This window comes from Meleagris gallopavo, chromosome 15, assembly GCF_905368555.1.
Source record: "Meleagris gallopavo chromosome 15, MGAL_WU_HG_1.1, whole genome shotgun sequence".
Classification (NCBI taxonomy): Eukaryota; Metazoa; Chordata; class Aves; order Galliformes; family Phasianidae; genus Meleagris; species Meleagris gallopavo.
Genome location: NC_139418.1, coordinates 11,745,751 through 11,759,185, shown reverse-complemented (window position 1 = coordinate 11,759,185; position 13,435 = coordinate 11,745,751). Strand labels below are relative to the sequence as shown.

At 41.5% G+C, this 13,435-nt stretch overlaps 1 protein-coding gene across 3 annotated transcripts in view; it reads left to right on the top strand.

The window, feature by feature from the left end:
- GALNT10 (polypeptide N-acetylgalactosaminyltransferase 10) overlaps nt 1-13,435 on the top strand; it is an 82,464-nt gene that overhangs the window by 50,263 nt on the left and 18,766 nt on the right. For all 3 annotated transcript variants that reach the window (XM_085236916.1, XM_085236917.1, XM_085236918.1), the window contains exons 5-6: nt 10,766-10,951; nt 12,808-12,991. In XM_085236916.1, the coding sequence (XP_085093042.1) occupies nt 10,766-10,951; nt 12,808-12,991 (370 nt within the window). The remainder of the gene's footprint in view (nt 1-10,765; nt 10,952-12,807; nt 12,992-13,435) is intronic.

Below are 13,435 nucleotides of genomic sequence, written 5' to 3'. Positions count from 1 at the left end.
TTCTTCTGCTTTGCACCTGATGCATATTTAGTAGCTCTCTGTCGCAGAAGAACATCAGGTATTACACTACCACTGGGTGAAAGGCTGAAGTGAAACCGTCCTCTCTCATGACTGTTTTGGAGAAGAGATGGCTTTGAGATGGAGGCTGGACTGGGACACTTATAGAATCGCAGAGTAGTTGAAGTTGGAAACAACATCTGGAGATGATCTCACCTGCCCCCCTGGTGCTCACCTGCAGCAGATTGTTCGAGCTCTTACGTTTTGAAAGTCTCCAGGGACAGAGACTCTATAATGTCTCTGGGGAACCTCTTCTACTGTTCAGTCGATCTTACAGTGACTTTGTGGGGGGAAAAAATTAAAAATAAGAAGCCACAAGCATCAGGTTTGAAATCTTATTTAAGCAGTATCTCTATTTCCTGTCTTCCAGTTTGTGCCCAAGGACTCCCAGGTCTTTTTCTACGAAGCTTCTTTCCAATCCCTGGTCAGCACATGAGGTTATTCTTCCCCTTGTGTGGGAATTGGCATTTCAGTTTGTTGAACTTCATGGGCTTGCTGTTTGCAGTTTCTCTAGTTTGTCAAAATTCCTTTGAGTGGTGCATCAACCATACCTCCCAAGTTTGTATCACCTGCAAAACCTCACAGGCTTCGTGCATTTTTTTTATTGAGGTCCTGGATGAAGATGTTCAATGATGATGAATGAACTGATGGGATTTCATCCATTTGTCCATTAGGGCATTGTGAAAGGCAACACTGAAACTAATATGCCTTTTTTATAGGTAAGAAAATCTCCAAAATGTGGGAACCCGAATGTATTGGGAGAGTAGACCTAACGGAATGGGCTGCTCAAACACATTAGGTGCCCGTGTGCCCCAGCTGCCCCTTCTTGAGTCACCAAAAGGCACAACAGGGGAGCCTGGCATCTCTGAGAACTGATGACATGGTCTGCATCAGTATGATTATTTGGTACAAACTGACTTTCCTTTAACATTAAAACAGTCATGTTTGTACCTTTTCACCCTTTGCAGCAGTTGAAAATTTTAAATTATTCGAATCATCATAAACTCCCCGTGTGCTGGGAGGTGGTGACAATTGCTGAATGTCAGTTACAAGAAGGATCTTGGCATGTACTTGGGGTTAGCTATGTGTAGAAGACAATCTGCACACCACACAGGTGGTTCAGAAGTGCTTTGGATATATCTTATTTTACGGTCTAGCTTGACACAAATCAGCGATTGTGACTAAGTGCTTAAATTTCATATGCATCACATTCTTCTGTTTGGTTATTTGCATATTGCCTGACAGCTCGTTCTTACTCATTTTTAAGACTGCTTTTGTATAAGTGACAGTGTTTTAGAACAAGTGTTGTCCCTTGTTGAAGGATGAGAACCGCACATCAGTCATCTCTAAGGCACACATTATATGCAAAGCACTGTGTTGATACAGCAGTGATGTTGAATGTGGCAGCACTGAAAATACTGCAGTCTCCAAACATCAGGATTGCTCTGGAAGTGTTAACTCAGCTCTGGGCTGTCTGCCTCACAGCACTATACGTGTGTACTGTGGCAATGCAGAAAGGCTTAACATCCTCCTTGCAGTAACCAGTCAAAATCTGCTCCTGGGACTGAAAGGCAGTAACAATTTCAGCTGAATTTAATGTGTGTAATGCAGAATGACAATCATGTTTTCAAAATCAACCTTCTGACTTTAGATTTAAAAAAAAAAACAAAACAACAACACTGTGTTTTAGGAGGTAGTGTGCACATGTAGACATATAAAGAAAATGTTCTCAAAATTAAATAAGCAGGATGCATGGGGTGTTATTTTCCCCTGGGAGGTCATTAGGGACGTTCCAGGTTACAGCTTTGTCTTTCTTCCACCACTGCCCTGTTTCCTTCAGCTTTATTTTTTGAAAACTGGTTTGAAGTCCTGGATGTCCTTGTTCATCCATCTTTTATTTTTCTGTCCCCATCTTACTTGCTTTTTGCTTAGTTGTAGGTTTTATTTCAGCAGGACTTTATGCAGTAAGTAAGAGAACTGCAGTTTTACATTGGGAAGACACCTCTAGGTGCTGTGAGTCTGGAATGCAGCCTGTGGGCACTGCTTGGCTCTGGAAAGCAGCACAAGACTTCTAGGGTTTCCAGTAATGGAGTCCAAGGAGTGTTTTCTGTTAGCACTGCCATCTATTTTTACCTCTAGCAAAACCTTTTTCCATTCTGTCCTTCCCATTTGTAGGGTTGCTGTCCCACACTTTTCTGTAGCTTGCTTGAAAGTTTACCATTGGAAGTTTGGGAGCTTATCTGTTCCCCAACTGCCAGGGGCAGGCACAGCCAAATCTCCTTTTTCCCTTTTACAGATAAATCCCTGTGACTTTTTAAATCTCTCCTCATATTGCAGCACGAGTAATTCTGGGGGAAGCCATATGGGATAATCCGAATGGAAAAACAAATGTGGGTAAGGCTACTTGGCTGAGCCACACGCTGGTCTGAAGGGCATAAGTCACTAAGCACAGCATATTGAAAGGAACAGGCAAGGGGTGATTAATGTGTCATTTGGTGCAGCATCAGGTATGTAGCAAATACAACTCTTGTTCCATTAACCGTATCTGCCAGGCTTTAATTGAAAGAAATCATGCTCTTAGCATCTGAAATAAAAGAAAGGGTTTAAAACCTGAATTGTTCTTGATCTTTAAATGGAACAGGAAAGGATTTATGCAGCTAAAGAGATTATCTTTTCATCTTTAGGCACATGCATTGTAAAAGTCATTTTTTTTCCCTCTTAAATGCACGAAAGTGCATCTGGTGAGTACATCTCTGAAATAGTGACTGTGCTTAGGACAAAGTGGTGACAGTTTTTCTTACTGAATTTTGAATATGATTCTTTTAAAGCTTTTAACCTTCAAGGTTAAAGAGGGGGAGGCGGGGAACAACAAACTTTTCTTAGGCAACTGATTTTCCACAACCTTTTCTTAAATGTTTCTTTGAAGTTAAGTAGAAGTTGTGTTTACCTATGGTCTCAAACAACTTGTAAAAGGATTATTTTTGTAAATTCAGTTCTCACCCTTAGCATTCACTGCAGATCATCTCAGATTTGCTTAGATTTCTATAACGGCTCTGAAAATGGCTGTCAGTGAGAATCTCCCCTTGGGTGTGTGGTGGCAGGCTGGTCCTTATAAGTGTAGAGACTTGGAAGTCTGAGGAAAAATGTACTTCATTCTTTCATTGGAATAAAAGGTTTATCACAAATCTGCACAGCTTCTTGCTGATGCTTGTTGTGTGAGCATGGTCACTTGTCCTGTGGTTTGACAGCAGTGCCGAGCATCACAGTGTAAGCAGCCCTCCGACCGTGGCCAAGTTCTAAGGCTGTCACTAATCCTGTGTGATTTTTCCAGGTAGGATGTGACTTGAGTTTATGGATAGAACTCACTGAGATAGTGGCAAAAATATTAAAAATGAAAGAGGATTCGGGCTCCTGAGTGGTTGTGACCCACAGTCTGCATGTGATGTTTGTAACCAAAACTGCTGTGTGAATTAGAGCTGCAGAGTTGTACCATTGCAGTGAGTCTGTGCACTACACAGTATTCTATTTGATAGTGGGCACCAAGGGGAGTGGGGTAAAGCCTGGTGCAGATGGCCAATTTTTGTTAATGAAAAAAAAAAAAAAAAGAGTAATTTTGATCCTCTACTTCTGGCCGTGTATTGTGGCTGTCGGACACATCAGTGCTAAGTAACAGCTTTCTTTGGATTCATAGTGAGATGTGGATGGGATTCAGTTTTCTAATTTTTTTCATATTTGAATAATCATTTTTAATATTGCTAAGTGCCATTTCTGTTCTTGTGTGTAACTTCATAAAGGGCTGTAAAAAAAACCTGTGATGTTCATTAAGCAATGGCTGGAGAGTATTAAAAGCGTATTCTCTAGAGTTGCAAAGAACTTGAGAGCCCCTTGTAGTTGTTTCCTTGAGCTTTTTAAGTGGCAGCCTAAATTAACTAACTAGTTTACTTTTCATCTTCTTGTATTTATTGCTTTGAGATCAGTTGCTGCTGCTGAAGGATCCTTCTGGAAAGAAGATGAGGTAGATTGAAAGGGTCCAGTTGACTGTGACCTCTTTGTGAGCTAATTATTGTGTAGTGAGGGATGTCTGGTAAACTGAAGTTTAGAAAAAAATAATTGAGGCTTTCAATTACAGCTCATTAAATAAATCTAACTGCACTGCTCAGTGTAACAAAACCCTGCGTGTGTTTTGCTGTTAGTGGAATTTTGTAGGAAAACAGATTTAACTTTCTTCTCCTCACCTTGAAGTATGTCTTGAAGTTTGTGTCCTCGTCTGCTAGGAGTCAAAAATATCTAGATATGTCAGCAGCAGTGCAAATCAGCATTTTAATGCTTTACAGCTGCTTCTCTACAGGAGTTGATTAGAAATGTGATTCGAAGACCCTCTGCCAGTGCTCGTATGTGGTGTCTACTATTGGTAATCGTGGTTTCTGCTATTGAAGTGTGCATTTTGGGTGGTATTGACAAAGCAACTGTTCTGAAACAGGGACTTTGGTAAAAGGGGAAACTTCTGCACTTTGAGAAAATTGGAAAATAATGCTTTTGTAATTGAGAAATAAAAGTAGGTAATCTGAAACATCTTCTACATAGTTTCAGTTGCAGTGACGTGTTTTCAAAGAAGAAACAGTGCATGCGTTCTCCACTCCTCTTTACATCTATTTGTGTCAGGAAGGCCTTGTTAACAGTGAGCTAAGCATGTGCAGTGTGGTAGTTCACCACGTTGGGCAGTGCCAAGCAGCATTCCTCCAGCTATCAGTGCTCACCTCTCCCATATGTCATCCAGCTGAAATGAATGTCTGAGGTTATTTTCCATGAGGCGTTTTAGCTGTGGTATCAGCACGGCTGTGAGAAGCCCTGGATTTGTGCTTCAGGATTTAATAGGTATACTGACCTTCCTGGCAGATGTCAACAACTTACTGTAATAGTTGCATTTTGTGCCAATAAAGTAAACAAGAGCATTGGGAACTGATGGAAAAGGGATCTGGAAGAAAAGAGTGAAGTGTTGAGTTTGTAGAATGTACTACTGACATGCTGGGGGTTTGTTACTGCAAGTCAAATATTTGTGTACTTTTCCCACAGCCATATTGCTAACTTCTTTTGTTTGCCAGATATTTCATTTGTTGTTCTCTGGCTTACAGACTGCAGTGCAAACATTTCGCTTTGTCATTGTTTGTTATTAATGAGTGTTACTGTAGAAATGAAGGATTATGTTTCTCAATATTCTGTTTGGCTGCAGCCCTGACGTACAACATTTGTGTACTGTGCTGTTCGTTTTAGCCTTCGTTGTTACCCTTCCTCACAGAGACACCAAAGCCTTTGGACTCCAAAGGGATGCATTCCTACCAAAGCAAGACAACTTTCAAGTGGGTTGCATCTCTGACCTAACAACATCATCTCTAACAGACAGAAGTCCAGGGTAGATTTTTCTGTGAATTCTTGCACTTTCTGGAATCTTTCTTTTTTTTGTTGTTTTGCACACAGCAAATACTTTCAGGCCAAGAACTTTTTTAGATGAATGTTGCTGATAAAGGCAGAGCTGAATCTCTGAGAACCAGCTGATTTGTTGTCTTTTTGTGTTGTTGTTTTTTTTTTCTTTTCCTGGCAAAATTCAGTAACTTCTAAGACTTTAATCTCACAGCTTTGATTTGTTCCAAAATGTTTCAGCATGCAATGCCTTAACGCTTCATCAGCCTGCATGCACCTCTCCATCTGATGGCAAGTTGGGTGTGTTATTTTGGTATTGGTCGTACATGTTAGGCCCTACTTATGATACCTTGCTCTGTACATCACTATCCACAGTGAAAGTACACTGACGTGCTGCCCAGTGCAGAAGCAGCTCTAGCACAGCAGCTTGCTTTCACTCATTCCCTGTGCATCTGTTGTTTGTAGGGCTGTAAACCAGTATGAGGTGCATACACGAGCCTCTGCTGGGACTGGTGATGCCAGAGATGTGACGGCCTGTCTTAGGGATTTTCAGCATTTTCCTCTGCCCATGCAGTGTTTATCAATTTAGTGAAAGTACATTAGCACTGAGCAGGAATGTGGACGTTCCCTTGGGTAAGCAACTAGATAAGGCCAAAGAAGTGGTTTTGATTAAGATTGAGGGCACAGATTCCCCACTTTAAAGGCAGCGTTTGGGACAGTATTGCCCTTCCTGCTCGTCACCATGGCTACGTTTATCTTGAGCTGAATATTAAGTGTGCTGCAAAGAGTTCGCTCCTGTTTCAGCAGCTACAAAAGCTACGTAGCCCAAAAATATAGCTATCTAGTGTGTATGTCAGCAAAATATTCTCTGATGTCAAAAGCAAACAACAAGGAAATTAGAGTCACAAAATCACCTCTTTACATCAAATATAGTCAACAGAGGAGGAAAAAAAAACCGAGTTCTTTAATTTTGATTCATATTTAATTAAATTGGAAAGGAGAAGAGTAAACTAATGAGAGTGGCTGACTGTTTCCCCTGGGAAAGATGTATTAGCAAGTGAGGTGTTACAGCTTCAGCTCTTGTCTTTTGTGCACAGAACTGTTTCCCTCAGCACTGAGCCCCAGCACTGATGCAGGAGGGGCTGTGGAGCTGCACAGCTCTGCACAGCTATCAGGCATTTAAGGCAGCCCACCACAGAACTGTAATCAAGCAAGCAACAGATATTAATTTTCTCTCTTCCCAGGCCTTTTCTTCTTTGCTTGTAAGAAGATTCTGCTCAGAAGACTGTGATCAGCTTAATCAGTTGCTATTATTGGGACTGATTTTCACAGTGTAATTTATTAAATGTTTATTATCCTCCCAAACTTCACTGATCAGAGGCTGAAAACATTGAAGGAAAATTAAAACCAGTGTAAGTGCTGCCTGTTTGGATAACAGCACATTTTGCTACTTAAAAGGATTACTCATCTGTACCAAAACAGGGAGAAAAGTTAATTTCAATGATGTAGAGCTTTCTATTCTGGGGAGGCCTGGCTTGCACAGTGTGATAGATTTGGGAGGAAGTATAATTCATTCTTAAATTGTTAAACAGCACGTTAGGCCCAAGTATCTAAGAAAAGATGAATGGGCTCATTTGTAATCTTAAACGAGCATGTCTGCCTGTAGGGGGGTAGGGATGGGATAACCAGTAAACAAATGCCAGGCAAACAGTTACACTTCTGGTGTTTGGAAACTATCCAGAACAGCCTCCAGGAAAGAAGAACCAGCTCCGTTTGCTAAAAGGAAGCTCTGCAGATCCTCCAGTTAGTTCTCCCCTCCTGTGCCATGTGCATCCAGTCTGCCCAGTGAGGGACAGAGCTGCACACAGCAGTGGGGTTTGTGGGTGTCTGTAGGGAAGGTAAGCGCCCCATATCCAATTGCTTCTAAGCAGGTGCTTTGGGTCCTGGAGTGTGATTTGAGAAAGCAGAAAGGGCAGAAAAGAGGTGAGAAAAGAGGGGCCTGCCGCTGTACGGAGAAATAGTTGTTTAACTTGAGGGCAAAATGACATTAAAAGGCATAAACTTGAGGACTGTTGAATCATTTCAGTGATGTTTGTGGGAATATAACTGTGGTCCAAGACTAAGCAAGTCAAAGTAAATTACAAACCTATTGGTGGTTCTGTACAAGCATCTGTGAGAATGTGACTGAGCCACTGAGAAGCAAAAGCAGTGGGGAGGATCCAGGTGTGCTGCACAGAGGCAGCCTGCGTGGTTTGCAGTGAGAGGACATATCAAGACATATATCAACTTTTGCTTTATTTGAACAATTTAATCCTGTGGAGCCTGGGACTTCAGTGCCATTTCAGCTGGCCCTGTGCTGCAGATGCATGGCTTCAGTTGCCCTGTTTGTTATGTATTTACCCCTCTAAGCTATCAAAAAGAATCCTTGGGCTCCTCTGTCCTTGTCTCCCTTCTTACTGTTGAAGCATCTCTTAGCACAGAGTTATATTTACAGTTCAAAATAAAAGCAACAATATTTCTTGGCTGATGGTAGTTGAAGTAGTTCTTGCCTGGTACTGTTAATGTATATGCTGTATATCAAGTTTATTGCAAAGTGTGTTATTAAGCTATCAGCCTAGTTTTTAATCTATAGATAAACTTAGTTTCATTTATATGTTTGGGCTGTATCACTTTGCCCAGAATAGGCACAGCCATTGGATTCCATCCAGCTCACCTAACAACTTTCATTAAAGAAAATGGCTCTTGTAATAAAAATTACTCAGTGTGACAAGATGCCATAATACATTTTTTAAAGGCTCATAAAATTTTGTAGTAGTTAATGCCGCTTGTTTGTTTTGTGAGATTTTCTTTTAAAAGCAAAAATTGACTTAATTGTGATAGTATTTGTAAAAGGTTGAAACAAACATTTCTGTGAGGGCTCACAAAGGCCACGCTGGGAGGGGGAAAGAAATGAGGAAACCTTGCCTTTGAAAAGTATGTTTTGTTGTGGCTTTTTTTGTTTGTTTGTTTTGAAATTGCTTGAAAGTCTGTCACACTTCACTAAGGGAAAGCAGATGAATATTTTCCACTGTTTTGGAGCTGTGGATTTTTTTTTAAGACTTTCCTGTGCCTTGTAGGTCTGGCTTAGAAAAGTACTGTGGGATCTGATCTTGCAAATGTTGCTGTGTCTGTGGTTACAGGGAGGGGAACCAGCTCAAATCCTCTGTGTGACCATTGCCTTCTTTTCTTACAATGAACACCAGCAGCCACTCTTTTACTGAACTTGTCTTAGGTGGATTTAGTAAGTCATACCTCATAGCTCCAGCTTTGCTGGGTTATGCGTGAAGTCAGGGCTATTTTTCTCTTTTGTGATAAGCTAACAATGGCAAAGGATGTTCTGTGATGTTAGGGAACAGTGGTGGTGGCCTTTTCTTCTTCTTTTTTCTCCCCTTTTTTTCTTTCTGCCTTTCAAGTCTATCCACTACCCCGTGAGGAGGACAGCTGCAGTAATAATGGATCTCGTCTCTACAGAAACCTCTTATTTGACAAACCTGTAATTGAGTGGACAAAATTTCTGGTTGCTTTCAAAGTCGTATTCAGAAAAGACTTGAAAAGGATGAAGGAAAGGTATGCCAGCCAGCAAAAAGTACGGCAGGCTTTACTGAGCAGGCAAACCTATGCAGATTTCGTGGGACAATTAGATTTGTCAGGCAAAACACTAAAATGCATTTGTGAGCAAAAAATCCTGGGGAATTTTAAATAAAGCTTTGAAAAAGGTAAAGAGCTTGTGAGGAAAGCTCCAAAGCAAAGAAGTCGGTTTGGGTTATCTTTCACTGAAGGCAGGTGATGATTACTTCAAAGGGAATGTGCAGAACATACGGCAGGCATAGGGATTTTGCCTGTTTTCTTCCCCCGCTAGATAAAACCCTACAGCATAATTACTGGGTCAGCACCATGCAGGAGAGCTCGAGACTTGGTGACGTTTATTTACCCTTTTGCTCTTTCTGAGGAGCTATTCCACTACTGGGCTTCCCTGGCACCCTGATGAAGAGTGCTTTCACCCCATCTGCCTTTTCAGCCCCTGCCTTTCCGTGCCTGCTTGGAAGCAGAGGAGCACTGTGTGCACATCGCATGGACGACGTGCTGCACCTCCCCGCAGCTAGGAGTCAACAATGTGCTGCTGTGTTCCCCGTGGTCAAGGCAAATAAACCTGTGGGGTTATTTGGATGTGAACGATGGCTTCCATTTAGTGTATGAGACTTAAGGTTAGTTAATTGCTTGGATAGAACGGACTGGCTTTTGCTGAAAGAGGCTCATCTCCTTGATCAGCACTGGATGGCAGCAGGTAATACAGCGTGATAATGGACGGCTCCTGGCACGCAGGGAATGGGCTTTGCTGCCAAGTAAGTCAGAACTTCAGCTGCTAAGATCCACCCATTAGCAACCAGGCCAGCATCAGCTCTGAGCCTATTTTTAGGATTTTCTTTGGTGTTTTGCTCTTTGATGTAAAGACAGCTTGTGCCCTCAGTTTTTGTGTAGACCAAGCTTTCTATTTCAGCATCTAAACAAGCTGCCCATTGTTTTGATCACTCAGTCATCTGTCTGCAGTTTTCCTCTTTCAATTCTTGTTATTCATGGTGACCGCAAGCACCATTTCAATTTCAAACATGGCTCCAGTCTCTATTCAGTAACATAAATATTGCCATATTTAAATGCACGTATCTCTGATAAGTGTTTTCTGTAGCCATCCAAATGCACAGGGAGGCTGTGCCTGCCTTGCAGGGTACCTGGCTGGGCTTTTGCTCTTTTTTATTTAAGCATAAGCGGGTGGTCATGTCTTGTGCTCTGAAGAAACCAAACACAATTTAAATGCACTGAGTGCAGTTTACTCCTAAAAGTGAATTGTTCTGCATCTCTTCTAGGCTTCATTATGTTTTTCTGCAGAATGCCCGTGACTCCTTGCGGTCTGTTCTGATAGAGTTCTCCTAGACGTCTGCTGGCTTCTTATTCCTTTTTCCCTTTCTCTGCTGCTTTCTTTTTTCACCCCTCACTCTTCCATCTTCTTCTGGTTCTTCCTTGTTTTTTTTTCTTTAATTACTCCTAAAGTTTGAGAGCATCTTCAGAAGTCTTGATTATGAAGTTATGTTTAAACCTCAGATTTCAACCAAAGTATTCTTATTTCTTCTTTCCTATTAGTGCATTTGTTAAGCATTCAGAACCTATTTCCAAAGGCATTCTTTTCTGGTAAAGAAGAGAACTGCATCTTAAAGAATTTATTTGTGAGTGTTTTATTTTCTCATTTTTCATACAGAACACCTGAAGAAACGCCTGGAAGATTATATGGCCCAGTTCCCAAATGTAAGAATCCTCCGAACCAAGAAGAGGGAAGGGCTGATAAGAACTCGGATGCTGGGGGCCTCTGTGGCAATAGGAGATGTTATCACCTTCTTGGATTCCCATTGCGAGGCCAACGTGAACTGGCTGCCACCTCTGTTAGGTATGCATGGAGGTGTCGTGTTGTACATGGCTGAGCTGCTGTAGAGGTGGTGACAGATATCAGTGCTGAGTGTATTTTATTTCCACCTGCTGCTGGCTCCTTGTGCTGAGAGTAAGTGAACAAAAAGAACATGAAATATCTTTAAAGGAGGGGAAACAAAACCCAGCAACACTTAACCGCAAGACTAAAGTAAAGTGTTGGCAACTTGCAACTTTTACCACAAGATTTTTTTCTGTGCTAGGCTGTACAATGGTACTGTAATAAGCTTTGATTAATTAAAGAGCAAAGATCATATTCTTCTTTTGTTTCCTCACTAAATGAAGTATTAAATAACTTACAGCGTGTTAGAAGAGTAAACTATTACGTGGTCACTCAGCAGCTTGCAGAAAGTAATTGCTTTATGCTTCAGAAAAGATCTTTATGTACAGTTTTTAAGTAGCTTCCATTTTTTTTCTCCTGTAAAACTGTATTCAACTTCATAGTCTGTAAGCCTGTGGAAAATACTTCTTTTGAGTAATGGCTGCTGGTATGTATTTGTGGAAATGATTAGTCCTTTCAAGGCAGTGCTTCATCTTTAAGGAAGAAGCATCACTTTTACAATGCCAGTTCTTTCCAAGGATGACTAATTGCAAGGGCAGTGCCTTCTGTGCCTCTGGCCAGCATCACCTTTAGCCAGGTGCTTCTTGAGGAGGCCTCTGTTTAAGTGGCAAGCTCCCTTTTTTGTTTCTTTTTGCAGCGCTCAGCTGGGTGGGATGATGCCATCTGGATTTTGTGCTTGTTTTGGATGGGTGTGTTTTCTGTGGTCTGTGCCCTCCTATAGATTCAGAATTCCCAGCTGTACCTGCTGCTCTACCCATGTTATTTAGAGTGGGTGTCTCACAGTACCCAGTTCGCTTTAGCTGTCAGATACAATGCTATCTGAAAGAAGAAACTTTGCCCTACAGAGTACCAAACTCTTTACAACCCTTTTGCAAGTGACCTGTCACAGCTCTTTGAGGTTTAACAAAGAAATCAGACTTGTCAGCAGGACTGTTGGATGATGATAATGTTACTTTCACAACAATGTAAAGCATTTGCAGCTTTTTGAGCCCGAGAGAGGGAGGACAGAATTAGTTCAGATGCCATTTAAATGAGAACATGTGTGGTGTGCTATAGTTTTAAAGCATAGTAAGGATTTCTGTTTGACTTGCATTGGAAACCAAAACACCGTTTGTCGCCTCTGCTCTGAAAGTTAACTTCCAACAGGAGACCTACTTGGTAATAAAGTATTTAAGAAGTTCCAGATGTTTATGCAGGAATTAATCCTGTCGTCTATTATTTGATTGGAAGAAAAGGCAGAGGGGAGGAGGTGCGTTGCGTTTCTGGAGCCTGCTGAGAGCACTTATGCCATTAGTCTGGATCACTTCCTGCCAGATTCTGGCACAGCAATTAAAACGAGGTGGTACAATGGGTTATTGCCCTCCGTTGGAATCAGTGCAGAAGGGTTCACGTTGCGGTCGCTCGTTAAAATGAGGACCACTAACGAAGTAATTACAGGATTGGTGTTTTTTTAACCTGGTGGTTGAAGTATCTGTGGTGGTGCAGCTGCGTCTTTCTGTTCTGCCTCGGATTGATGTCAGCAATAGGATGAGTGCCTAATGTTTTTATTTGCATAGTTTTAGCTTGGATATCTCGATTGTCCCAGAAACACCAGATAAATTGATATAAATTGAAGTACCTGCTCAAAAGAGAATGAAACGGAGAAAGGGAGAGAAGCTGTATCTGGACAACTGCATATTTTGATGTTTTTTTTCTATGCTTTCATGGTCGAAGAACCAACTGGCTCAGGTTTTCTAACATCTTTCTCCAATCTTCAGATCGCATTGCCCGAAACCGCAAGACTATCGTTTGTCCCATGATTGATGTTATTGATCATGACCACTTTGGATATGAGACTCAGGCTGGAGATGCAATGCGAGGTGCATTTGACTGGGAGATGTATTACAAGAGGATCCCTATTCCTCCTGAGTTACAGAAACTCGATCCCAGTGACCCATTTGAGTAAGTGACTGAAATGCAGTGTGCTAAGAGCTGGCTAAACAACACAACACCCTGTCACAGGGTTGGTTTACACCTCGGTGTACTGGAAGCCAGAAGCTGATTGTGAGCTACTTGCTTTTTGGCAGCTGTTTGCTTTGCTGATTTAAAAGAAACGCATTGTGTAGTAGCTGTGAACACTCTCCTTTCCATTGCTATTTTTTGCCACCTTAATTCCAGCAGAAGTTAACATTTCATTTGAAACTGTAATGTATAACATTTAATGTGGTCATTTATTACTGAGATCTTTCAAACATAACTTAGTATCCTTAGTGCTCTGCCAAAAACAACAAACTGGTGGCAGCTTATATGTCATTCCCAGGTGGGAGGAGAAGAAAACCTAGCAGAATAATTACAGCAATTTTGATGATTGCAGTGCACTGCAGAAGTAAATCTGTGATCAAGTTA